This window comes from Nomascus leucogenys, chromosome 12 (assembly GCF_006542625.1).
Source record: "Nomascus leucogenys isolate Asia chromosome 12, Asia_NLE_v1, whole genome shotgun sequence".
Taxonomy (NCBI): domain Eukaryota; kingdom Metazoa; phylum Chordata; class Mammalia; order Primates; family Hylobatidae; genus Nomascus; species Nomascus leucogenys.
Window position 1 is genome coordinate 82,950,299 of NC_044392.1, and position 26,520 is coordinate 82,976,818.

The 26,520-nt window shown below is 40.5% G+C and overlaps 1 protein-coding gene across 1 annotated transcript in view; it reads left to right on the forward strand.

Moving 5' to 3' along the window:
- TGFBR3 (transforming growth factor beta receptor 3) overlaps positions 1 to 23,312 on the forward strand; it is a 210,791-nt gene extending 187,479 nt beyond the window's left edge. Inside the window, exons 16-18 of the mRNA XM_012500557.2 lie at positions 5,136 to 5,177; positions 7,915 to 8,022; positions 19,819 to 23,312. Coding sequence (XP_012356011.1) covers positions 5,136 to 5,177; positions 7,915 to 8,022; positions 19,819 to 19,937 — 269 coding nt within the window. The 3' untranslated portion in view covers positions 19,938 to 23,312. The remainder of the gene's footprint in view (positions 1 to 5,135; positions 5,178 to 7,914; positions 8,023 to 19,818) is intronic.
- The last annotated feature ends 3,208 nt before the right edge of the window (positions 23,313 to 26,520 follow it).

Consider the following 26,520-nt stretch of genomic DNA (forward strand, 5'->3'; position numbering starts at 1 on the left):
TTTTGGAACACATTTGATCTTTCCAGAATAAAAATACTCTAAAGGACCAGCCAGGTTTTGTCCTCAAGCTGAGGTCGAGGTGAGGGGAAACTGAGTGGAAAGATGGTAGAAATGCGTAATTGACAGACCAGGGCATTCAGTGTCTATCCAAGAAGGGAAGGAGGGATATCATAGAGATTTCTTTTTAACACCGTGTATTTTACTTTATTTATTTATTTATTTATTTATTTATTTTTGAAAAGGAGTTTCACTCTGTCACCCAGGCTGGACTGCAGTGGCGCAATCTCGGCTCATTGCAACCTCCACCTCCCGGGTTCAAGTGATTCTCCTGCCTCAGCCTCCCAAGTAGCTGGGATTATAGGCGCCTGCCACCACGCCCAGCTAATTTTTGTATTTTTAATAGATACAGGGTTTCACCATGTTGGCCAGGCTTGTCTCAAACTCCTGACCTCAGGTGATCCCCCTGTGTCGGCCTCCCAAAGTGCCGGGATTACAGGCATGAGCCACCGCTCCTGGCCAGTATTTTACATTTTAAAACCTTTTTATTTTGAAAAATTTCGAATATATACAAAAATAGAATAAGTCTCAACAATTGCCAATTTATGGTGAATCTTGTCTTATCACTTTCTGTCATCCACTGGATTGTTTTGAAGGAAACCCAGATACTTAATTTCATCCATACATATTCTAGTATGTACCTCTAAAAGTTAAAAACCATCAGAAGATCTCAAGCAGGAAACTGATGATTAGGTCATTTTTTTTTCTTTTTTTTTTTTTTTTTTTTTTTTTTGTATTTTTAGTAGAGACAGGGTTTCACGGTGTTAGCCAGGATGGTCTCGATCTCCTGACCTTGTGATCCGCCTGTCTCAGCCTCCCAAAGTGCTGGGATTACAGGCGTGAGCCACTGCGCCCGGCGATTAGGTCATTTAGGAAGGCTACTCTGAAAATGATGTGAAGGTTGCATTGCTGGGGAAAGTACCCAAGAATAAAATATACATGATATTTGTGGTTATTTATTCAAAAAAATATGGTAGGTATATAGTGGACAAATTATCTTGTCTTTAAGTCCTTTACAGCCTAGTGCAAAGTTTCTCAATCTCAGTACAATCAGTGTTTGGGCTGGAATACCCTTTGTAGTTGGGGGGCTGCCTGTGTGTTACAGGATGTTAAGCAGCATCCCTGGTCTCTACCCACTGCATGCTAGTAGCAACACCCTCCCACCACCAGCCCAGTTGTAACCATTCAAAATGTCTCTAGAAGTTTCCAAATGTCCCCTGGAATAAAAATCACCTACCATGTAAGACACACTGGTCTAGTGGCAGGATACAGATAAGTGAACAGGTAATTGCAATGGATATCATAAATATTGAGAGAATCCAGAGAAAGGGTTCAGTTACAGTGACGTCAAGTTAGTAAGAACTCTATCTTAAATGGCGCCTGCACAAAGACAACCTGAGCCTCCAGAAGGAATCTTCCTCTCCCCATTCTTCTCTTTGCCAAATGCCAATACATGTGGGTACCAGTTGGACGCCTTGTATCACTGTGGGCCCACTCCGTCCTATGGTGCGTAGTACCAAATTGAACACTAAAGGCCAAAAGCTGTGGTCAGTTACTCATAGAAATAACCCCAGAAATATCCAGTTTATGAAAACCATGCTGAACAATCTGAGGAGGGGAATTTTGGTTCTAGAGGTAGACCAAAATTTGTTCAGCGTATATGAAAAGATTTAATTCAGAACATTGATTATAGTTTGTCCTTTCTGTAAAGAAATCTTTATTGTTACAGTTCTCTTTACAGCAATAGCTAAGATTCCTTTCTTATAATCTTATCCTTAAACCAAAAGTAAATATTGTTACGTCCACTCTTTTCCTCTCAGTATGCCAACTCAATGATAGGGTTCCGGTGGAGATCAAGCCATTTTAGTTATACTCAGGGGTTCTTAGGGATTCGGGAAGAGAAAAGTTCGAGGATAGAATCCTTTAACCTCAGTTCTGCAGCCTCTGCTTGTTATTGTTTGTGCACAGAAATCACGAAGGGACTTCACCCAGGGGGAATGAACAACAACTGTTTCTGTTTAGCTCTGTGAGAAGGCTCCTATTTGGGGTGGGGGTAAAGGATTAGATCATAAAGAAATCCATTAAGAATTTTAAAACAATGCCATCCATCACACAGGCCTTACTATAAAACTTAAACTCTTACATGGGAGGTCTCCTTAGGAGAGAGTCATAATTTTTCAACTGCTTGGGGATTCTGAGTGAGAAAGTTTAACCATGGGTGGTTGATTGGATGGAATTATTCCCAGAAGTGTGTATATTTCTTACATGATGCATATTGTAGCAACCTTTAAGTGCCTTTGAACTTAGTTCAGGGAATCAAATAGTACGTCTTGAAAGGAGGAGAAGTTTGTGGCTGGATACCCTTCCTTCATAGAGTTCTTGGGAGTTTAAAATGAGACAATATAAGTGAAGGCCGAAGGCTTTTTGTCTATTGCAAAACACCATACAAATGTACAAATGTAAGGCATCATTGTTGTTATTGGTGCCAATGAGGCTGATGGGACCCAGCTCCCAGGACAGTGCATTCTATAGTTAGCATAATTAGTGTGTATTCTGCATACTGAATTAGATTTTCTTAAAAACATACAATCATTTTTATTTTCTTAGTAATTGTATTTAAGTATAACTTTGCATGTATCCTCATTCCAGGGCCACTATGTTGCACAACTCCAGGGGGCACCATTCAATTGTGGTGGCTCTGATTCATCCAGTAGCATTCCTTCCCCTAGAGCCAGACATTGATAACTCATGTGGCCAGAATGTTGACCCACCCATCGGAGATGGTTAATCCTGAGAATTTACAATTCTGTTTTCTTTTACCCTGTCTAGCTTCTTTATTTTTATAGACATCAATTCAGATGCTACTTGTTTGGGTCACATTTTCCCAAGTTCTTTTTGCTTCCCTGTGAATTCAGACACAAGGTGTGTGTTCCTTCTGTAGTGAATAAAAATGGAGATGAAAAGAGAGGTGCTAAACATGTATCGCTTTTAAACTCCGAAGAGTAGGGTCAAGGTCTGTAGGAGGACTTGACACACTTTTCCTCTAAGGGACCAGATAGTGATTATTTTTTATTTGTGGCTCATACAATCCCTGTCTCAACGACTCAACGCTGCTGTTACAGCATGAAAGCAGCCATAGACAATATGTAAATGAGCATAGCTGCATCCATATAAAACTTCATTTATGTAGTCAATTTGAATTTCATATAATTTTTACATGTCATGAAATATCCTTTTTTGATTTTTAAAAAATCATTTCAAAATATAAAATTCATTCTTAGCTCATGGGCCATACAGAAATAGGTGGTGGACCATAATATCCCAACTGCTGGTCTCAGCCTCACTGCTGAGGTAATGAGTAGCTGTGCACAAATAGTTACTTCATCAGTGCTTCCCCAGCTAGGGACAGAGCTACACTCACCAGTCATTTAGCCTGCTAGGCAGAACTCTGGAATTCTGATTCAACTTCTGCCCTGATGCTTTCCAGCTGTGACCTTGGGCTCTAGTCACACGATATCAGAGTCTCAGGCTGCTCATTTCCAAAACAGTGATACAAAACTTTTTTCTGCCTTCTTCATGGCACTGGTGCAAACCACATAGAACATCTTCATAGTCTGATTGCTGGTTTCCTCTGTGGCCTCCATTTGCAAAAAGTACATTAACATTTTAATCATCCTTCACCAAACGTTTCTGGAAGACCTATTCTATGCCAGTCTTAGCCCTTGGGGATATACAGATGACTGAGAACTAGACCTTGCCCTCACAGCAAAAAAAAAAAAAAAAAAAAAAGAGAGCAAGAGAAAGAGAGAGAGAGAGAACTAGGAGGTATTGTGGCCCAAGTGTAACAGAGGAGGGATGGAATGAGCAAGGGTGGGAGAGACTAGCTCTGCTGGGATGGAGATGGAGCAGTGGGAGACTCAGCAAAGGTCTCCCAGAGAAAATGCCAACAAAGCAGGTCTGGGGAGGAGGGTGTCTTGGGATAGCTTGCAAAGCATAATGACACGGAGCAGCATAGAGAATTTGGGAAGCTTAAATTACCAAGTATGAGGAGCCCACCATGGGTGAAGGACTCCATCAGGAAAGGAGGCTGGAGAGAGAGGATAGAGAAGGGAGGGAGAACTTTGTGTGCCATGTTAAAGAGTGTGGATTTTTTTCCCCATAAAGGAAGGAGAGTCATCAAGGGGTTTAGTCAGGGTTATAACATGATCAGCTCTGGGCTCTGGAATATTCACTCTGGGGGCAAATGTGGAGGAGGAAATAATTGGGGGGAGGGTAGTGGTGGAGATAAGGGGGCCTCTGTGATAATCCTGATGAGCAATGAAGGGGAGTTAAACTATAGGGTAATAGCATTAAGGATAGAAGAACAAAGGTACTTTTACAAAATGTGTATATTAAATTAAAAGAATATTTTGAAGGCTGGGCGCAGTGGCTCACGCCTATAATCGCCGTTGGGAGGTCGAGGCAGGTGGATTGCTTGAGCCCAGGAGTTGGAGACCAGCCAGGGCAACGTGGTGAAATCCTGTCTTTACAAGAAATATAAAAATTAGGTGGTGTGGTGACACACGCTTGTAGTTCCAGCTACTCAGGAGGCTTAAATGGAAGGATTGCCTGGGAGGCGGAGGCTGCAGTGAGCTGAGGGTGCCACTGCCCTCCAGCCTGAGCAACAAAGTGAGACCATCAAAAAAATATATATATATATTTTGAAAGCAGAATAATATTACAGACTACACTGGAAAAGCATGGTATTTAAAGGTATTGAATTTTTTTGTAAGTAAATAAAAAGATATACTCAAACACACACACGAATTGTTGGACCCAAATTCCCTAAGTTTAGGTATTTGCCTTCAAATTTTCTTCAAATTGGAGAGCCTATACAACTGATTGTCAACAAAGTGCAATGCTTAAAATTTCTGGGTAACTCATTATAGTTTTGATATCTAAAGAGGATCATTGACAGAGCTTTCTCAAAGTATTTATTAACAAATGGAAAAGTGTCAGTTTCTGCTGAGACTTTGATGACCCTTTGCTTAAATCTTGGTTCTCCATAGAATACATTGTGATTTATGCTTTTGTTTCAGAAAAAGGTCCAAGCATGAAGGAACCAAATCCAATTTCTCCACGTAAGTCTTTATGCAACTATTTTGAAATAAAACCTCCTGGGCTTTCCTAAGAATGAGTTGGTTAGTGAACATTTGCCAAACTTTGAGTTTTGATAAGGAGACTTCTGCGCTCATTTTCCCTTCCCCCTTCCCCTTTCCCCTTTTTGCTCATATTTTTTTCCTTTCCTCTGTCCTTTGTTTATCCCTGCTTTCTTTTTCCCTTTCCACCTTTACCACTTTGAAATATTAATTTGTTGATCCATTGGCATGTATGGCTTGAATGGGAAGGTAGTAACTTATTTAGAGAGATAAGTTAATGACTTGCATGCTTATGTCTCTTCTAACCTGAAAGAATTCACATACAGCCATGGAAGTGGTTTGCTTTAAGTCTTATCAACAATATTTATCTGCTCAGAGGGGTAATGCTAAGGAAACTCATTGCTATACTTTCAAGACAATCCATAGTGCAAGGGCTGGGGGCACCAGGAAGAGCATGTAAGAATTAAAGAGAAAGCAACACCAATTGCTACAGAATGAGGACTTGGAAATTGTCTGGGCCAATTTCAGACGAGATCGGGCGCGTTCAGGGTGGTACGGCAGTGGACTGTCTAGGCCAATGTCACTGTTTTATGCAGAAGAAAATGCTGACCCAGAAATATTCCTGCCTCATTGGCATTGAGGCAGGACTTGAACCTGGACTTCCCAGCTGTCCACCCAGAGCTCTTCTAGATAATGTTGTCTGGTGAGGAGAATTTGTGAATCTGTGCTTTTTTTCCTTTCCTGAGACTCCCAGGAGTAGTCTCCATGGCTGATTCTTCACTACATTTAACAATCAGTCTGGAAAGTTCCTTTCACAAAGCACTTCGTAAACCATTGTCTTAAGTGGATTATTATTATTATTATTATTTTTAATTATGGAACAATATGAACTCAAAGACAGGCACATGTGGACACATATCCATCTTTGGAAATTTAGAATAGTTTCACTAAAAATTTGTAATCACGTTCAATTTTTGCATCTGTGGGCATAAAAAGGCAAATGATCTTCTAATATCAGTTCTAAGGACTAGATTAAATAGGTTGATGGCTCGGTTCAACTTCACCTCCAGGGAGCTCTTCCCACCTCTTCCTCCATCTAGTGGATCTTCATCCGTTTTACAAACTCAGGTGTTGACCCCCTGACTTCAGCAGGTGACTAAAGCTATCCGCATTTTTCAGAAGTTAAATGAACACACCAAAGAGCACAGGTCTAGAAGAGTGGGGACCAGAACTTGGGAGTTTGGATCCTTCCAGACTCGTTCCACCACGGCATACTTTCCCCGAGCCTTTGGAGTGCCGGGCTGCCCGAAGGTCACAGGAGTGTATGGCAATCTTCAATTTAAAAAAAATAGCTTTCTTTACACTGAAGTGAGTTGAAAGGCAAAGGGATTTAATTTATATAGAGATCACTGGAGTTGCTTCTGACTGGAGCAGAAAGTAGAAATAGTATGATAATAGTGGGGAGATCCTGTATTTCCCACTCATATTCAAAACCCAGAGACCTTAGAAATTGTGTTCTACCAAAAACTCCTCTCCCTTGGAAACCAATTTTAACTTTTTATAAGTGACTCAAAGAAGGTAGTTCTCTTAAATGAAAGGAAATGTTCTATTTCTGGGGCCTGGAATTAATTTCAAATATAAAAACCTTTGCCAAATGGAGAAACAATTGGTTCTATTTATATGTTTTGCTGACCATAAAGCTGACATCACTCCCCACTGGGAAGTATTTCCGTTCCCCTCATAGAAAGATCATGGTTGGAAAAGTGTTAAAAAGTAGGTTGTTTTAAATGACACAATATGAAGCTGTTAAGAGTTTAATATGAGATCGGTGAAATGTTATAATCCACAGGAATAGTTTATTTTTATTCTGTATTCTCCTTTCTGTTATCTTTCATACTTGTAAATGTTCACAAAAATATGTGTATAAAGTATTCTAAGGTGTGTGTTTTCTGTGCAGTGTGTCATTTTTGGAGGTGTTCAGTGAATAAGCAGCAATAAGCCAGATTTTGATCATGGAAGTTCACTTTATTTTCCAAAGCATCTTAACCTGTGAATTTTCAAGCCACCCTCCATTCAAATAGTAGGTTCTCAGAGTGAGACAATGAGATGACAGACAAGATTTTACAGAGTTTGCAAATCTGATTTTTTTTTTTTTTTTTTTTTTTTTGAGACGGAGTTTTTGCTCTTGTTGCCCAGGCTGGAGTGCAATGGCACGATCTCAGCTCACCGCAACCTCCGCCTCCCGGGTTCAAGCGATTCTCCTGCCTCAGCACCCCCGAGAAGCTGGGATTACAGGCACGCACCACCACGCCCGGTTAATTTTGTTTTTTTTTTTTAGTAGAGATGAGGTTTCTCCATGTTAGTCAGGCTGGTCTCGAACTCCCAACCTCAGGTGATCCGCCCACCTCGGCCTCCCAAAGTGCTGGGATTACAGGCGTGAGCCACTGCGCCCGGCCTGCAAATCCGATTTTTTAGTTAGTTTGTTGATCAAAATAAATTGCAAACTGAGAATACTTTGGAAACCTGATAATTTCATTTCTCCTTTGAAAAAAAATTTGCAAGTTACAAAATACAGTGTATTTTATTGGAATCTTCATTGCATTCTCAGATTTTATTAGTGCTCAACCTTTATGACAGTGCTTGTGAAACAAATATAAAATTGCAATGTATGATGCAGACTAACCGAGAAGTTGTGTGTATCGGTTTCTCTCCTTTATAGCAATTTTCCATGGTCTGGACACCCTAACCGTGATGGGCATTGCGTTTGCAGCCTTTGTGATCGGAGCACTCCTGACGGGGGCCTTGTGGTACATCTATTCTCACACAGGTTAGTGTGACTGTTGAGTATGAGTTGGTGAACAGCTTGTGTTCCTGCCACACAATAGACACTCAGTGTTTTGTTGGATGAAATAACCAATGAAAGAGCAAGTTCATTCCTACTATTTTTACGTTTACATATTTGGTATAAATTAGGTTTTACAAAAGTATAATTTGCCATAAACAGTGGAAAGAAAAGGAATGTTTAAACTGTGCCAGTTGCAATTGTGATGTTGGTGAAACTTAGCTGCTAATAAAGCTACTTTGTTGTTAGAGTTAAAGTTAATTCAGACAATGTACAGAAATACAAACCATTCCGTCAAAACCAAAGACTTAGGCATATAAATGAGAGGAAGTGAAAAAGAAAGCCAAGATTTTATTACCACGCCTGCCAAGGTATTGAGCACTGTCCATCAGAGTCCTTAATCAATGACTTAAGCCAGATTTTCTCAACCTTTTTTTAACCCATGCTGTGTCTTCTTTGATAAAACAAAATTTTCATGTTTTTCTATAAAGTTAAGTTTTCTAAATAGATTTCCATGAACTGAAAAAAATAAAAGTGATGAAACAGAGCACTTCATTTTCAAGCTATTATCCCTCAATCTTCAAAATTCAGATGTGCTCCTCCCTACCAATCCCAAGGTTGAAACATACTAGCCTGATGAGAGAACCTGTTCTGACCCCAGTACAGAATGCAGGCCAGCAAAGGGAGTCTTTAGTGCAATGGAGAAAGAACAAATGGATTGCCCTGCTATTGATTCTTTCTTAGTTTCCTTACAACTATGGGAAGGAGTGACATGCATTTTGTGGCATTCTAGAGAACTAGTCGGTCTCGTTCTTGTTTGTTCTTGGATCCTTGTAGTTTTACACTGTGAACCTAGGTAAACTGTGCTAGATTGATCCGTCAGAGGCAAGTGGCAGGCCCAGCTTCTCTGCTTAGAATTTCATTAATTGGCCATTAAACCAATGAATGCCATGATCTTTGGCTTCCCCTTGGGCCAAGCTGAAAGGATGGCTCATTTAAAGAGGAAGGAAGTACTGAAGGATATTTTGGAGAGTCATATCTTTACCCTCTTGATTGCTAGATAAAATGTCAAGCTGTTGAGAATAAAAGCTTGACACAGTGATCCTCTGATAGTTAAAAGTGTCAGATTCAAATCAGAATTTTCACTTTAAATACTACATCTCTTGACTGAGGTATTTTAGATTATGCCAGAAGGAGAGGAATGGACTCTTTCATGCCTAGCATGGGACATTCACCCAAAAGGCAACCTCTTGGCAAAAATGTAGAAGACTTGAATAGAGGGACTTTGAGTCCTCAAATGCTTGTTCCTAATCACGATACTTTGAGTGAAGTGTGTTTATGTGAAAGATTAAAAAATGACTTCTCATAATCCTAGCATTTTGGGAGGCCGGGGCAGGAGGATCACTTGAGCCCAGGAGTTCAAGACCAGCCTGGGCAACATAGTGAAACCCTGACTCTACAAAAAAACACAAAAACTAGCATGGCATCTTGCTGTGCATCTCTTGTCCCAGCTGGCTGAGGGGGGGATGGCTTGAACCTGGGAGGTTGAGGCTAAAGTGAGCTGTGATGGTGCCACTGCACTCCAGCCTGGGCGACAGAGAGAGATGTTGTCTCAAAATAAGTAAGACTCCAGTGTCATGATTCTGAGTATTATATAACCATCCGTGAATCAGTTCAGGAGGATTCTCCCTCATGAACAGTTTATAAAAGGACCAGAAAGACAGAACTTAGCACAGCAGCATTTTAAAGTAAGTAATTTTGTCGCAGGAATACTGACATGTTGAGATCTCAAGCTAACAGTTCTTTGCAACTTTTCCAACCTCCTGCCTGGCTGAGAGGTTCTAGGGCTGTTGGCAGCCTGTGTTGGCTGTTGGGAATGAGTTTGAAAGTACTCCAAGGAGACTGGGTCACCCACAGATGTTTACCATGTGCCTGCTCAGCCACTTACTGGCCTTGGTCACACAGCTGCACTCTCAAAGGTAATCTTGGGCCAGGAAGCCAGGTCCAGGCAGAGTATAGGGCAACCAGATAACACTCACTACTGGAACACGCCCCACTGAAATCCCCCCAATCGTCCAGACTGTTATCCACAGCCAAGCACACAAACCTGATAAAAAGCAAAGCTTGGTTGTAATGGCATGTGTTCATGCTCATTGGATTTGGAAGTGTGTTGTTACTGATCCTTTTTCCCCCAAGCCAGAGACTTCAGGAGGGCCTTTTAAAGTACTGTTAATGTAGAAAAAGGTTTGTAAGTAAATTTAAGAAAAATGGAACCAAAGACCTCCCTCCTGTGATGCTTTCCAGCAAAATGAATTACACTGATTCAGAAGGTAAAAGGTTTATAGACACTGTCATTTGGGCTTAAAATCCATTGGCATGACTTATGAGACAGCTTCAAAATTACTTTTTATTAAAAACTGTAGCCTCTGGCTCATTTTATAGATTACTCTTGAGGAATACCAGCATCGTACAAGCATGAAGAAGACTCACTTCAGGACCACATGATAGTTCTTTTCCAGAACCCCTTCAGTTTCTTACCTGGGTCAGCTAGCAGCAATTTAGATTAATAAGGAAGATTATAATGCAGTGGGCAATGGGGAGAGCTAGGATACAAGTACTGGCTCAGTCCATTCAATTTCAACAAGAATTGAAGCTGTGGAACTCACAGATCGTATATGCTGTATTTGGGGGTTCAGATAGCATCTGCCTCTGTGTGAAAAACAATCCTTAATTTGAATGACTTTCCCTTTGTTTACGCTTTCCATTCCATGTGCAGCATAGAGCACAAAACCAAGTCACAAATTTGGATTGTGGATATCTACTTAACATACCCGGGATGTGTGTTAGTCTACAAAGGCTGGGTTCCCACTTTATCATATGACAACCCTGGGCACAATAAGAGGTACTCCCTTAAGGCTGGATTAATTCTGTTTGGAAAACTCCATTCCTAAAACTTACATTCTCTCCTAAGATGCTGTAGAGAGGAGGGGTGTTTCGGGGCTGAAATGGTGCTGGAACCATAGAATGTTCATGCTCCTACGGACCCTACCTAGTTCAGGGGTCCCTAACTTCTAGTCCATGAAGGTCCCTAAAGTCACATGCAAAATCGTATCTGTTTTTTTCTTGAAGGGAGGAACAAATGCTTTTATTTTTATTTTCTAGTAAAACTTTTTAGCTTTATCAAAGTAGTACATGCAAATAGTTTAAAGGTTGAAATAATCCTACAAGACTTGTTATGAAAAAAATCAAACCCCTACTGCCCTTACCTTCTTTTCTCACTCCCCAGAGCATTATTTTTGGCGCTTAGCTTATCCTTTTGGACGTTAATCCATACTTCTAAATAACCTGAGTATATTGCTGCTTTTTGACTTTGCAGGTTTACACCTTTGCTCTAGACCTCCTCTTATGGAAAATGTCCCCTTCCCCCAACATCCTCTTAATAGAAATATACTGACATTTTTGTTAGATCAGCATTTACTGTTTACGTTATTATGACTACCTAAATGCCAATCACAGTTAACTCATATAGTATAATATCCTGCATGACTTTTAATTTTCCCTCGAATTAATTATTATCTTTCCCCACCCTACCCCATTAGCTTAATTTTCTTTTCTTTTCTTTTTTTTTTTTTTTTTTTTTTGAGACGGAGTCTTGCTCTGTCACCCAGGCTGGAGTGCAATGGCGCGATCTTGGCTCACTGCAAGCTCTGCCTCCCGGGTTCATGCCATTCTCCTGCCTCAGTCGTTAGCTTAATTTTCTATGTGTTTATCATTAATTCTTCTGCTGACCCTGCCAGCTGTCTCAATCTCCTTTTAATACATTGAGACGTATGGAATGTTCTACTGATTCCTTTTCTTCAGCTCTTTCCTGGAGCCTCTGACCTGCTCCTGTCTGAACCGGTTCCCTCCACTTCTGGACGCTGCTGTCTTCCTATGATCTTCTTCACTACCATTCTGTGCATTCCCTTCACTTCTCTTTTGAGTTGTGGATGTCCTGTGTCATGTATCTCTGCCTTTCTTCTTCCTGGTTTAAAGCATACGTAGGAGGCAAATGTTTCTCACACCTTGCATGTCTGAAAATATCCTCATTTAACAGAAACGCCTGATAGATAGTTTGGCAAGGTATAGAATGTTAGATTATAGACACTTTTTCCTTTGGACTTTTGAAAGCCCTCCTCATTGTCTTCTAGTTCTGAGGATTGCTGTTGAGAAGTTCAGAGCTGTGCAGATTCCTGATCCCTTTTGTATATAACCTGTTTTTTCTTTCTGGAAGAAATTTTACAATGATATCTCTTGAGTTAGGTGTATGTTTATACATTATGCTGGTCATTAATTGGGCCCTTTCAGTTTAGAGACTCATATCTTTCAGTACTGAGATTTTTAAGAATGATTTATTTTTTTCTCACCCCCTTTTTTCTGTTTTCTCTCATTTTAGAAATCATTTTATTTGAAAGTTGAACCTCTTATCCTTTAATTTTCCTTTCTTTCCTGTTTTCCATGTTTCTGCTTTATTTTCTGGGAGATTTTCTCATCTTTATCTTTCAGTTTTCTACTGAGTTTTTAATACTGGCTTCAAATTTTTTAATTCCAATAACTTTTTAAATTCTAATAACTTTTTTCCTATGAATTTCTTTTCTTTTAAAAAAAAGTTCCATTCTTGTTTCATGGGTGCAGTATCATCTGAGAATATTAATATAGGATTATTTAAGAATGAGGAAAAAAAAAGAATGAGGAAATTCTAAGCTGTGGGTGGGATGTATTGATTGTGAACTCCTTTAGGGTGATCTGACTGGGCCATTTTATTGATGAACCCCTGATATCTCATCATTGGAGCTTTCCTCTTTAGCTCTTCAGGTTTCCATAAAATGTTTTTCTGTCTCCTGCTTGAAAGGTATAGGACTGGCTGTTGGAAGACCTTTATAATGGGCACTGATTAAAATAAACTGACATGGCAACAAATTATATTTGGCAAATAGACACCGGAAAGCAAATATCCAGACTTCCCTGCCAGGGTATAGTCCCGGCACTTTTCCCGAATGCAAATAATGAAGCGCATGGCAAATGCTGCAGGAGACAAATCTGTTACATAGTTACAGTCAGGACTGGAACCCTACTTTCTTGATTCAGAGTTTCACTGTTGCTAGATAAGGCAAGGCCATCTGGCTTTATCTCCTTTTAGGCTGAGCAAAAGAAGCCCAGGTGAGCCAAAATATGTATTAATATATGTTTGCTGAATCCCCCCTTTTGAATGTGGTTCTCTTGCCCTCAAATGTGCTGGTGTTGATCATTCCTGGAACATTCAGTTTCCTCCTCTTAAGAGAGTAAACTTCCCGTCTTCTTCCTGGATTAGGAAGGGCAGATCTCAGCCCAGTGGAGTCAGGGAGGAAATTTAGAGAACTATTCTGCTTCTCATATAGTTCAGCCAACCCCTCTTGCTTATAGCCATATGTTCAAGGGAGGTTTCCAGAGGTACCTGATGCCACCATTCCCTGAGTTTTTTAAGGGTTCGGTGACATAAATTGCTTGTTTCTCAGTTTTTCCCACTGTTGGCTTAGGTTTCGGCTCTCTTGAGTCTGCCAAGTCAGTTGCCACTCACCCATTTCCTCACCAGCTTCCAATATTTTATTGCTGTTATCTTTACTTTTGTTATCTTTGTTTTCATGTGTTTATGCCTTTAAAAGTCCATTTACTGTCATTCTGGTAAGATTTGGGAAAGGAATGCAAGTCAGTGCCTTTAAATGCACTATCTCTATGCAAAGTCGTACCCTTGCTTTTTTTTTTTTTTTTTTTAATCAGTTTCTTAAAAGGAGTCCTTGGAAAATTACTAGTCTGCATCAGCATTTCCCTTTTACATAGCGAGAAAACTGAGCCCAGAGAACTGATGTGACCAGCTCAAAGTTACACAGGCACAGTGGTCAGGACTGGAGGCTTGCTTTCTTGATTCAGAGTTCACTCTTCTCTTCCTATTCTGTTATTACAAATTCAAAGGTCCTGTAGCCATAATCTTTTTATCTTCCTTCTGCTTATCAGATAATAAACATTAATTAACATGTATTTTGGTTTTTCTTTTTGCCTCTGCTTAGTATCAGCTAAATTTTTTTGGTTTGTTCACTCATGTATTCATTCTTTCACTCACTTATTCAATGGATTTTTTTAAGCTATTGTTAAATGCCAACACTATTCTAGGCACTGGTAAAATAGCCATGAGCAACACAAAGTCCTTGCTGTTGTGGAGTTCCCATATATTCAGAGGAAGAGAATAACCAAACAGACTGATTATAAGCAGATTGGCTCAGGCAGAAACCCAGCTACAGGCACACATGCCAACCTTTAAGAAAGCAATGACCGGATGAACTGTGTCAGAAAAATGGAGAACTGACAAGGGAAGTCTCACTGGAGAAAGAAGAAGTGTTTCTAATCTGAAGAATTAAGTTTTCTATTAACCTTTCATGGAAACTGAGGGGAGGGTGAGAAGAAGGGGGAAGGGTGTTGAATGGCCAGATGCTCCGGGAGGTGCTTTGTTTTTTGAGAGAAAAAGACACACCAATAGACACCAGGAAAGCCGAAGGCATTCATCTTAACCTCTATGTTTAATGGTTTTATAAAATAATGATATGGGCATTTGAATGAAGAGAGTGGAGCCTGCCTTCTTTATAGTCACATTGGGGTTTCCATCTGTTCCAGCTGCATCTGTCTGATCCCTGGGACTTGCTCTCTTGCCTCCTACCTTATCACACCTTAGCCTGTCTTCTTGCTGTTTCTCTTTTCATCGGGCTACACTTGGGAACCTGGAGAAACCTCAGGCCTCTGAACACATTGGCACCTCCAGAGCTGCTCCTAATGCAAACCTCTTACCTGACTCGGGTGGATTTTGGGTACGCGTTTGACTTTTGCTTTAAGAACACATGGTGTGTTCCATGGAGGGTTGCTGAAAACTGCCCGATGAGTTGGGACGGGCACACCTAATTCAAAACCTCAACATTTTATTATGCTCTGTGAAACAGTGTTCCTTACACGCTTAGATTTTTTTTCTGCTTACACATCAGAGCAGCCTTAAAGTTGAAAAAGCTTTTATTACGCATTTCTTGTTTTAAGTACGCTCACCCTAATAACCCTGTGAAGTAGCGATTATCTCTGTGTTGACTAAAGTGAAACACAAATAATACACCTACTAAGGTAGCAAGTCTAGCCATTGAACAAACCGGAGCTTCAAGTCCAGTTTCTGACTCGGGGTTGTAGCGACAACTGTGGAGGACAGCCTTCCTCCTCCACCTGATTTCTCTTTCCCTCTTGCTTTTCTTCTTCTTCTTAGTTATTATCAGACTTTGCATCCTATTCAGGGGCCACAAAGGCAGGGAAGATACCACAGAAAACCAAAGTCCATATACAAACAGGTTGGCCACACTGCAGGAATACAGAGAGAAAGTAGTAGGCAGGACATTGTGAAAAACTTTAATTCTTGATAGAGTCTTTTCCCTGTGACTTCTAACAACATCTAACTCACCCCTCCTGGAGAATTTTGCTGCAAAAGAAGAGTCTTTCGCCTGGAGGCTGGGGAGGAATGAAATTTGAAAATGATAAAAAGTGATTGAAGACTTCTCTAAATTAAAGGTAGTATCATTCACTCTGTTTAAAGAGTGAGCTTGTGAATTAATTACAGTTAGGAGATCAAGAAACTGAGACCTTAACTGATACAAAATCACATCCAACACATAGACCTAGAAGAAAATATCTTCATTTTTTTTCTAGCATCAAGGAATGTTAAATCTAAAGTGCCCCCAGGTATGTGGTTTTCAATCCTATGCTTAAATATCTCCTGAGAAGGAGATTCCATAAATTCCCTCTATAACTAACCAATCCTCATAATCAACAAGTTCTTTTCTATCTGACCTAAATCCCTATTCCTGCCATTTAAACTCATTTCCTCATGTTCTGCCCTCCAGGGAGATAAAGAACAGCTGTCTGCTCCTCTTTGTGATAATCCTCATAGAGAGTATTTGCAATAGTCTCCTTTGGCCTAAATACCAAGCTTCCCCTCACCTTTCTTTTTAACTCTTCTGTTGTTTCCTCACAGAGTCCTCCCATGCCGTTCACATCTTTCTTGAATAGTTTCTTCCCCAGGACCTGCCATGGTGAAAGACTTAGAAATAAGAATCCAGTTGTAATATAGACGCCAAAGAGGTAGCAGGAAGTCAGATCTGGACAACTCCATGCCATGCTAAAGAAATAAAACATTCTCCATTAAGAAATGTTTTTTGTTTTGTTTTGTTTTATTTTTTATTTTTTTTGCTCCTTTTTTTCTTCCCCCCCTCCGCAGAGACAGGGTCTCTCTATGTTGCCCAGGTTGGAGTGCAGAGGCTCTTCACAGGTGAGATCATAGCTCACTGCAGTCTCTAACTCCTGGCCTCAGGAGATCCTCCCCCTTCAGCCTCCTAAGTAGCTGGCACTGTAAGTGACCGCACCTGGCTTTGTTTTTCTATTTCTTAAGGCATCTCTGGCAGTATCTAGGCCCAGCCATAGGCTAACTGTGAGATGGGTGGAATTAATCCTTAGTTTCCTTATCCTCAGCGTACCCTCCTCCTCCAGAGTATGTCAGGCACCAAATTCCTCTCTCCCCTACTTACTCTCCCTCCTCTCAAATCTCTGTTCCCTCAATGTGGTTTGATATTTTAGGAGGAAAGCAGGAAGACTGAATACATTTCCTCTGCTGGCCAAGTTCGATATTTATTTACGAGCAAGGCGCCCTCCTTGAATTTCTTAGATGTGTTAATTGGGCCTAGTCTGCTTAGCCACGAGGTCCTCCCTGCCCATCTCCTTTAGGAGCAGCCTTGTTATATTTGTCACCCAAGGGATGTTTTAGAGAAAGTTGGTGCTCCACGAAATCAGAGACCACTGTAGTGGAGAGCAGACAGCCAAAGACCCATCTCAGAAAACCCAGGGGTCTCTGTTGGCCCATTAAGTAGAAGCATCTGTACATTCAACTTTCTTCCTCATGGTGAATTTTTCTGTAGCATCACTTCCATTTGACAGTGAAAAATCTTTTTCTTAATTCTGTCAAAAGGTAAGAGTTATTTTTAAAACATGGTTGTATTGAGAAACCTTGCATCTTACATGTGAAAATAGCCACAGAACTGGAAAGGATGGTCTGAAGAGGGGACTTTCAGTATTTCCCAGCAGATTCTCAGACAGAGACTCACCTTGGCCCATTATTGGATCAAAGTCAATATAATATTAAGTTAACTTGACTTATCCAGCTGGTGAGATGCATCCTGCAGTCTTGAGTGCAGAGGCTTCTTGTTTTGTTTGGGGTTTTGTTTTGAAGTGTTTTGCATTACCAGAACAAGAGTTCCCAAAACTCGGGAAGTTGAAAGGTCTCTTTAATGGGCACTGATGAAAATAAACTGACATGGCAACAAATTATATTTGGCAAATAGACATCGGAAAGCAGATATTCAGGCTTCCTGGGCAGGGCATAGTCCTGGCACTTTTCCTGAATATGAATAATCAAGCACAGGGCAAATCCTGGAGGAGCAAACTCGCTCCCTATTGCTAGATGAAGCAAGGCCCTCTTTTTTACCTGCTGTTGGGCTGAGCAAACAAAGCCCAGGTGAGCCAAAAAAGAAAAAGATGGAGTTACCTCCTGCTTTTCAGATGTATCCTTATTTAAATAGGAAAAAATATTTTTAAAATATGGTTCATGCATAGCCACATTCTGATTGATTATGTGAGGATCCAGCCGGATATGGCCCAACATGTGGTTTGTAAGGGAGTCGAATTCTTAAAGTATATCTAGAGTTGTTTGGGTCTCTGGAGGTTGTCTTTGTTTTGACATCAGAATAGTTAAGAGATTTGATTCCTTTCTAGAAATGAAGCTCCTACTCAGGGGAAAGTGAATTTTTGGCAGAAAGTTATTGCCATGGAGGCGAATTTCCCCACCCTTAGTTATACATACACACATGAAGAGTAGAGGGCAGTGCTGGGGAGGGTCCAAAACATAGGTTTCCAAAAAAGTCAAAAGCAGTGTTTCAGCCGGGTGTGGTGGCTCATGCCTGTAATCCCAGCACTATGGAAGGCCGAGGTGGGCCGATCACTTGGTCAGGAGATCGATACCATCCTGGCTAACACAGTGAAATCCTGTCTCTACTAAAAATACAAAATAAATTTAGCCAGGCATGGTGGCACATGCCTGTAGTCCCAGCTACTCGGGAGGCTGAGACAGGAGAATTGCTTGAACCCGGGAGGTGGAGGTTGCAGTGAGCCAAGATCATGCCACTGCAGTCCAGGCTAGGGGACAGAGCGAGACTCCGTCTCAAAAAAAAAAAAAAAGCAGTGTTTCTCCGCTTCTCAGGAATATTGACCCCAGTCCCCTATCCATCCCGCCAATCCCAGAAGAAAAGATAATTAGAGGAAGTACAACAAGGGCCAAACTTACAACAAGCACATAAATACTTGAGGTTGATGCAAAAGAGTGTATAGCTGTGTGGTTCATGAAACGGGTGACAGGAAAAGCTGTAACCAGACCCAGGGACATGAGCCAGGTCTACATTTTGCAGAACTGCTTTTTTCACAGAGGCTTTTGAGGGGCCCCAGAAAGAGAATGGAAGTAATGGGGCCAAGTTCCTGCACTGGAGGGCAGGGCCTTTCCTCGAGTGTTATGTTTTAATGAAGCAGCTGGGAGGGTTGCTTATCTCCGGCCGATAGATGTGTATTTCAGCATGACAGGAAAGAGGAGGCTCATTCATAAACAGGCCTGGCCCTCTGGGGTTTCCCACATTGAAGGAGGGGATGCTGCTTACAAGAAGTTTATGAAGTTTATGCTCTGACTTTTCAAAGTAAATGCAGTGTTTTTTATTGGAGAGCCCTGATCACTTTTCCCTACCTAGAGCCATTTTTTGAGGGTTGCACTGAGGCTGGTTTTGCCGAAGAGAAGACTAACTCTAGGGCCTTTTGCACTGTTAAATGCAAACCATGTGTGTGACTTGAGGTTTCCTTCCTCTCCAAAGCACTGCACATTTGGCACGATGAATGGCTTTAGCTAAAATGCAGTGGGGTGTGTAATGAAAAGTGGGATGCTCAAAGTGTTAGGAGATACTCACACTGCACCCCACAGGGAACCTCAGCGGGGAAGAGAGGCCATTCGCTGGCAGCTGTAGTCCCCGTGTGCAAACAGCTAAACCCCTTCCCCAAAAGGTTTTTCCAATAGCAGCTATCCCCCACCCAATTTCTCAGGTAATTTATCTGTTTGGCACACAAGGCTCTCTCTACTGTAGCTAGGACAAAGTCTATATTTCACTCCTGTTTTTAACAAGTGCATTCAGAACAAGGCTCCCAAACTTCCAGGGTTCTCTTAACTACAATTTAAAGATCGCACCCTCCAAATCCTACAATATCTTTATGAGAGAAGATGGACAGTGTTTCCTGAATACAGGTGCTGGTCAGTTGCCAGCTCACACAGACCAAGTGGTGGTGATTTCATCAAAGGCTGTAGGCCCTGAAATCCAGGGACTTTGTCATCAACTCTCAGAGGTCTTAGCCACAAGAGCTGCCTGTCAGTCAGCTGTCTTCTTTTTCCCATTCATGATGCTTTAAAAATAAAACAACAAATAGCAAAACCTTATTTTAGAAGGTATTCTAGCCATCTAGGACCTAGTCTAGTTGCTTCTGCCCTGGTTGAGAAAAACATCGGTTAAAATGGCAAATGCAGAATAAATGATCTTTTCAGGAATGCACATACATAATATGCATCTTTCTCTGACTCTGCCTTTTCTTTATTAACTGCAGGGGAGACAGCAGGAAGGCAGCAAGTCCCCACCTCCCCGCCAGCCTCGGAAAACAGCAGTGCTGCCCACAGCATCGGCAGCACGCAGAGCACGCCTTGCTCCAGCAGCAGCACGGCCTAGCCCAGCCCAACCCAGCCCAGCCCAGCCCAGCTCAGCTACTGCCAAGGGCAGGACCAATGGCTGAGCCTCGTGTCCAGACTCAGAGGGCTGGATTTTGGTTCCTTTGTAAAGACAGAGTGAATTTCAGTATAAAGATCACCCATTGTATTCACCCCACACCCAGGGCTAGTATAAACATGACCCTGGGCTTCTGTACCACACTAGAATTCATGTGAGAAAGCTAAAATGGTGGTCTCCACCAGCCCCTCACAGGCTTGGGGGTTTTCAATGTGAAACACATGCCAGTTTTTAAAATGCTGCTTTGTCCAGGTGAGAACATCCATAATTTGGGGCCCTGAGTTTTACCCAGACTCAAGGAGTTGGTAAAGGGTTAACAGCCAGATAGTAGAACCAGTGAGGAGATGCGGCCAAAGATTATATCTGAACCAAGATGTAAAACAAGAAATGCTTTGAGGCTTTCTAAGCGTTCCTCCTGTCTAATCTGCACCTTCGCTGGATGCACACTTCTGACCTTGCTGCCACAACCTGTGGGGTCTGATGTGTCCCTTGATGGGTGCTGCCCTCAGGGACCGCACCCTGACAAGTGTCAAGGCAACATTCCTTTCTTGTGTCCTGGGCCAAAACCAATGCTGATGACCTTATCAGCTTCCTGTTTCTTCCCATACTTGCATACACCACTGCAAAATGTCTTAATGCAAATTTTGTATTTCTTATAGGCCTACAGAAATTGAAAATGACCAAAATCAGGAACCACAGATTTGTGCCCGTTCCTAATATTTTGTTCTGACAAATTAATGTATAATTTGAGGTGAAATTCAGTTATAAAGTCAAGGACGAATTTGCACAGTGATATATTTCTATGTGTATGCAAGTACCAGTATATAATATGTCATCTGGCACATTCATTTTCTCAGTTGAAGAAGAGAAAATTTGAAAATGTCCTTATGCTTTTAGAGTTGCAACTTAAGTATATTTGGTAGGGTGAGTGTTTCCTCTCAAAACGTGTCAGCTTAAAAAAAAAAATAGGCCCTTTTATAAAAACCAAGCTCTAGTGAGATGCAAATGCATGGCAAATCCTGTTGGTCTCCAGTTGGTTATCTGAATAGTGTTGCCAATTCCATCAAGACAGTGCTGAGATTGGAAAAGGGCACTCATTTGGATTGCCTTACTTCTCTTGCCTTAAATATATCCCATATATTTAATATATCAAAAAGGGCTTGAGGTGAATTTCATTAAATGGAATAATATGATGCCACTTTGCAGCTAAAATAAGCTCAGTGATACTTCTATGTTAAAAAAAAAAAAAAAAAAAAAAGAATGCCAGAGGGGAATTATCATGCTAAATTATTTTACTGCTGAAGATAGCTTCATTGCAAATTATTCTTTTTCTGGAATTTCCCCAAACAACTTAGAATTCCGTAAGTAGAACAAGATAGATTCTACCCCCAAAATATTCATAAGCAAATCCCACTGCCCTTAAAATAAGGAAGTTATGCCTGGTTGTCTGTGAATGGAACCTCAGTAGGTAATGCTAATGAAGCTTAAAACCTTAGGGCAGTGTCTATAGGGAAACAAGTATGTGGAAATTGACAATCATTTTTACCAAATCGTTGAGTAATAATCTGACTTACCTGATACATATACACATTCAATAAGGAACATTTTTTTTTTCAGTAAGGAACATTTTAACCAAAACAGATTACTTTAGGGCTGAGATTTCCAGGCTATCTACATTCATCTACTGAAAAATTTCCAGATTTCCATATACAAACGAAGAAGACATGAGTTTAGAGAATTTTTTTTCCTTTAGTTTTTTTTTTAACAGAAGGGTATCAGAGTGGAGGACCTAGATTACGCTACCTGTGTTTGAAAATACTGCGCTTTGCCTAACCTTTGGTGGAATGTATTGTTTCAGCATATTCTATGTATAAAAAAGTTTAAAGATGTCTTCAAAGAAGACTAGAGTCTTTAAGTCACTTATAGCTATATTTTACTACAAATTTGTGTATAAAGATATATTTAAGTGTTTTAGATAAATTTAAGTTACTCCATATGAAATGTTTAATTTCAGCTACTGTGAATTCTTTCGATCAGTCCTTTGCTTTTTTAAAAAATCTTTTCCATTGTGTTAAAAAGAAAATTAGCTATTAGGAGATATTAAAAGATTGATGGCTTAGAAGGACAGGGTTAAAACCTTCTGTAATATATTTAAATATATATTTTTAAGAGAGATGCTACATTGCCGATGATTTTATAAATAATTTAAAATTAATTTACAAATTTATAGATGCAAACCAAAAGATCTTTTTAAAAGAGAGAGAGAGGAAAAAAATCACCTTTTATTTGTTTGGGTCTCATTGTCAGAATTATTATTCAGATCAAGAAATCTGTGTCAATAAAACCAAATCTCATATTGGAGAGTGAATGTCGTTAAGTATTTCTGAAATGTTTCTGAAAAATGAACATGAAAAAAAAAAAGTATTTTCTCCCTAGCTTCTCATTACAGTATTTCTAATTGCTTCACACTTTACAGTTTTAATACAAAGTACAAGCTCTACTTTTGTAAGGTGTACTACAAGTTTCTTTAAAAGTATTATTGTATTTCAGCTGAACTCTTCTATCTGCAGTCTTTTGTTATCTCTGCAGGCTACACCCTTAATTTGCAGAGGCCATTTTGTTGTTTGTTTGATGCTGAAGCTGTTGTTAAAATGCCCTAAACTCCAAGGCAGATTGTCTGTATAATACGCTATAGCTTTTCACCATGTGGTGTTTACCAGCTGTTACTCTGTATTTTAAAAAGCCAGAGAGTTCTTCTGTCTAAACTGTCTCTATAGCATTTTCTAAACAAAAAAACCGTTTTTTCCTTGCCTTGTAATAAGATCGTAAATCCATTTCCTGCTTGTGTTCTTAGTGGGCATGATTGTGAGTGTGTGTGGGGTGCTCACACGCGTGCCAGTCTTTTTGTACTGTAACTACCTCATGGTTTGAATGATGATTGTACTGCTGGTTGTGTTAACAGAGCACATTTTGTTGGGTGAGTCCTATGTGATTTTTTTCATGTTTGTTTTATCTGGGGGTTGTTCATGAAACTGACAGATGTTTTTCTAAAAAGGACTATTATCAGTTTCCAAATACAATACTTCTCTCTTCTGGTTTTTCCTGAATGAGCCTGATTTTGTTGCTGGTTTTCATCATCTATGAGGGTAAAAAGAGTACCCTTAAAATCCCTGTGGCCAGTTCGAACACCCCTGTTGTATTCTTTTCTCTGTTCAGTGTGTCAGCTATTTTGTGAAGATGCTTAGATGTATAGTTTTGATAACCACAGTTTTAAGTCTTTTATCTGTGCATAATAAAAAGATATATATCAATTATTAATATGTGTCTTGTTATCATTAAATTCTACCCTCAGGCTCATGTAACTTTTTTCACTGCGACTTTCTCCTGAATGGATCGTCTGCTCCGTGTTGATGAGGAAGTGGGAGGAGAAAGGCTAAGAGGTCCAGAGCAGAGGGAAGGGCGGACGGACTAGAAGAAGAGTGCAGCAGGAGCTGTCGCTCTTCTCAGAAAAACATGGCAGGAGACTTGGAAGTGGGTGTCTCGCCCTGGAAACCATTCCTGGGCCTTCTGTCAATCTCCCAGAGTCAAAGAAAGAAACATAATACTCATTTAAGCTCTACTATTTTCAGCCCTTTCAAATACCGCAGTGCTGCTTCCAGCATTCTGTATCTCCGTGTGGTACCACCGTCTTCCAGTTGTCCAAGCCAGAAACCTGGGAATCTAACTACAGCCTCTTTGGCTCCCCTCTTCCCAAATCAACAAGTCCAAGTGTTACTCTACCTCTAAAATGTCTCTTTCCTCAAACCACTGACTTATTCCTACTCCGGCTGTTGTTGCACACTGCTCAAGAGCCATTGTCTCTTGAGTTGAGTCACTGCAGCAGCCTCCTAACTAGTCTGCCGACTTTCCATTTTGCTCCCTTCAGTTCTCTCTCCACCATGCAGCCAAAGTAATCCTAAAAAGACTCCATTTTGAGGCCTTTAAGTAATTCCCCCATTTGCCTTCAGGGTAAAGTTCAGATTCCTAAGCATGGTTCCGAGGAGGCTAATCTGCCTGCCTTCCCAGCTACTTCTCTCACCTCTCCAGAGCTCAGTTCTATTTGGCATCGTCACCCCCAGACAAATTTGTAATGAAAAAAGTTCTTGTTCAGTATCAAATATTACATTATAGCATTGAATATGCATTTACAGACCACACTCCCCTTTTGAGATTTTTAGTGACTTAGATGATTTGGCATCAAGGCCAGCAGCCCATCCCTCACATGTTACACAGGTGGGTACCCACAGAGCAGGAACAGTGTTAAGCTGCATTTTACAGCTACGGTGCCCCCTGCAACCAGCTCCTCTTAGGATATGTGGGAGTAATTGGCAGGTCAATGAATTTTTTTTGCCATTAAACTCTCCTTGTGTCTACTGGAGGAAAAACCTGGGTGATTAATAAATGGCCTTCACAGAGTCTGTGAAGTGGCTGGAATTGTATGTAGGATTTTATTGCAGATGTGTCTCGGCTGTTGGTTTTGGTGAGAGTCCATGGGCTTTTTGTAAGAAAAAATTATCTTTCTTGTTCACACAATATATATGTATAAAATGAATGCAAAAAATACAGACATGTAGCAATGAAAAGGCCTCCATAATCCTCCAACTTGAATATAAGAATACCGATTTAGTGTATGTGTTCCCAGATGTTTCCTTAATTCATATCAATATGTCCATGTCATTAAATAAGATTGGATTATGGACCGGCGCAATGGCTCACGCCTGTAATCCCAGTACTTTGGGAGGCCAAGGTGGGTGGATCACTTGGGGTAAGGAGTTCGAGACCAGCCTGGCCAACATAGTGAAACCCTGTCTCTACTAAAAATACAAAAATTAGCGGGGTGGGGTGGCATGCGTCTGTAATCCCAGCTACTCACAAGGCTGAGGCACGAGAATCTTTGAACCCAGGAGGTGGAGGTTCCAGTGAGTTGAGATCGTGTCACCGCACTCCAGCCTGGGTGACAGAGGAAGGCCCTGTCTCAAAAAAAAAAAAAAAAAATTGGATTATAACAGTTGTGACTTGCTTTTTTCTTTTTTTTCTTTTTTTTTTTTTTTTTTGAGACAGGGTCTCACTGTGTCACCCAAAGCTAATTTTTATATTTTCAGTAAAGACGGGGTTTCTACTAAATCCAAGGCTAATTTTTATATTTTTAGTAGAGACAAGGTTTCACCATGTTGGCCAGGCTGGTCTCGAACTCCTAACTTCAAGTGATCCACCCATCTCGGCCTCCCAAAGTGCTGGGATTACAGGCGTGAGCCACCACGCCCAGCCTGTGACTTGCTTTTTTCATATGGCATATCTTTCTCAGGCCTCCTGAGATGAATGCTAATCATCATTTTCTTATTAGGCTTACCTTAAATTGCCCAAATAAAAACATAGTTCTCATAGGAAGTGAAATACAAAGATATTTGTTAACGCTACCCTTCCTACTCCCTCCAGTCACTTACCTAGAGGAGCTGATGTTAACAGCCTTTTTTCAAATTCAAACATATTGAAATGTGTTCATGAATATGACGTTTTTGTTTCGTTTACTAAAAATGGAAGCACAATATATATACTCTGCAACTTGCCTTTTTCACTTAACATGGACCTCCTGTAGATTATTAGATATGGAACAAATTTCATGTTTTTTGGTGGCTGCATAATATTTTTTACAATGAATTCAGCCAATTCACTAGTAATGACATTTTAGTTTTTTGCCAAGATATTCTGCAGCAGTTACTATCCTTATGTATTATGTTCTCACACTCCAATGCTTTAAAGCAAAAAAAAAAAAAAAAAAAAAAAAGTGACAGAATTATAAAGAGGAAAAAGAGGAACTGACAAATTCATCATCACAGTAGGATATTTTAACATATCACTCTCAGAAGTTGACAAGTCAAAAATATTTGGATATGGAAGATTTGAACAATGTAATTAAGCTTGATTTAAGATCCATACATAGAATCCTGTGTCCCCCAATTTGAGAATTTTGTATATACCACTCCTGGAACTATAATGGCATTCTCGGCAAATATCACAAAATTTAATCATACTGATCAGGTTACCTAATCACAATGCAAATAGTTTAAAAATGAATACGAAAATAATTTTTAAATACTCAATACATTTAGGAATTTAAAAACACTTTATGGCCGGGCGCAGTGGCTCACACCTGTAATCCCAGCACTTTGGGAGGCCAAGGCGGGCGGAGCACGAGGTCAGGAGATCGAGACCATCCTGGCCAACATGGTGAAACCCTGTCTCTACTAAAATACAAAAAAATTAGCTGGGCGTGGTGGCGAATGCCTGTAGTCCCAGCTACTCGGGAGGCTGAGGCAGGGGAATTGCTTGAACTTGGGAGGCGGAGGTTGCAGTGAGCAGAGATTGCGCCACTGCACTCCAGCCTGGTGACAGAGCACAACTCTGTCTCAAAAAAACAAAAAAAAAACCACTTTACATGTTCTGACAATCAGTTAAATGGAAAAAAAAACAAAAACACTTCTAAATA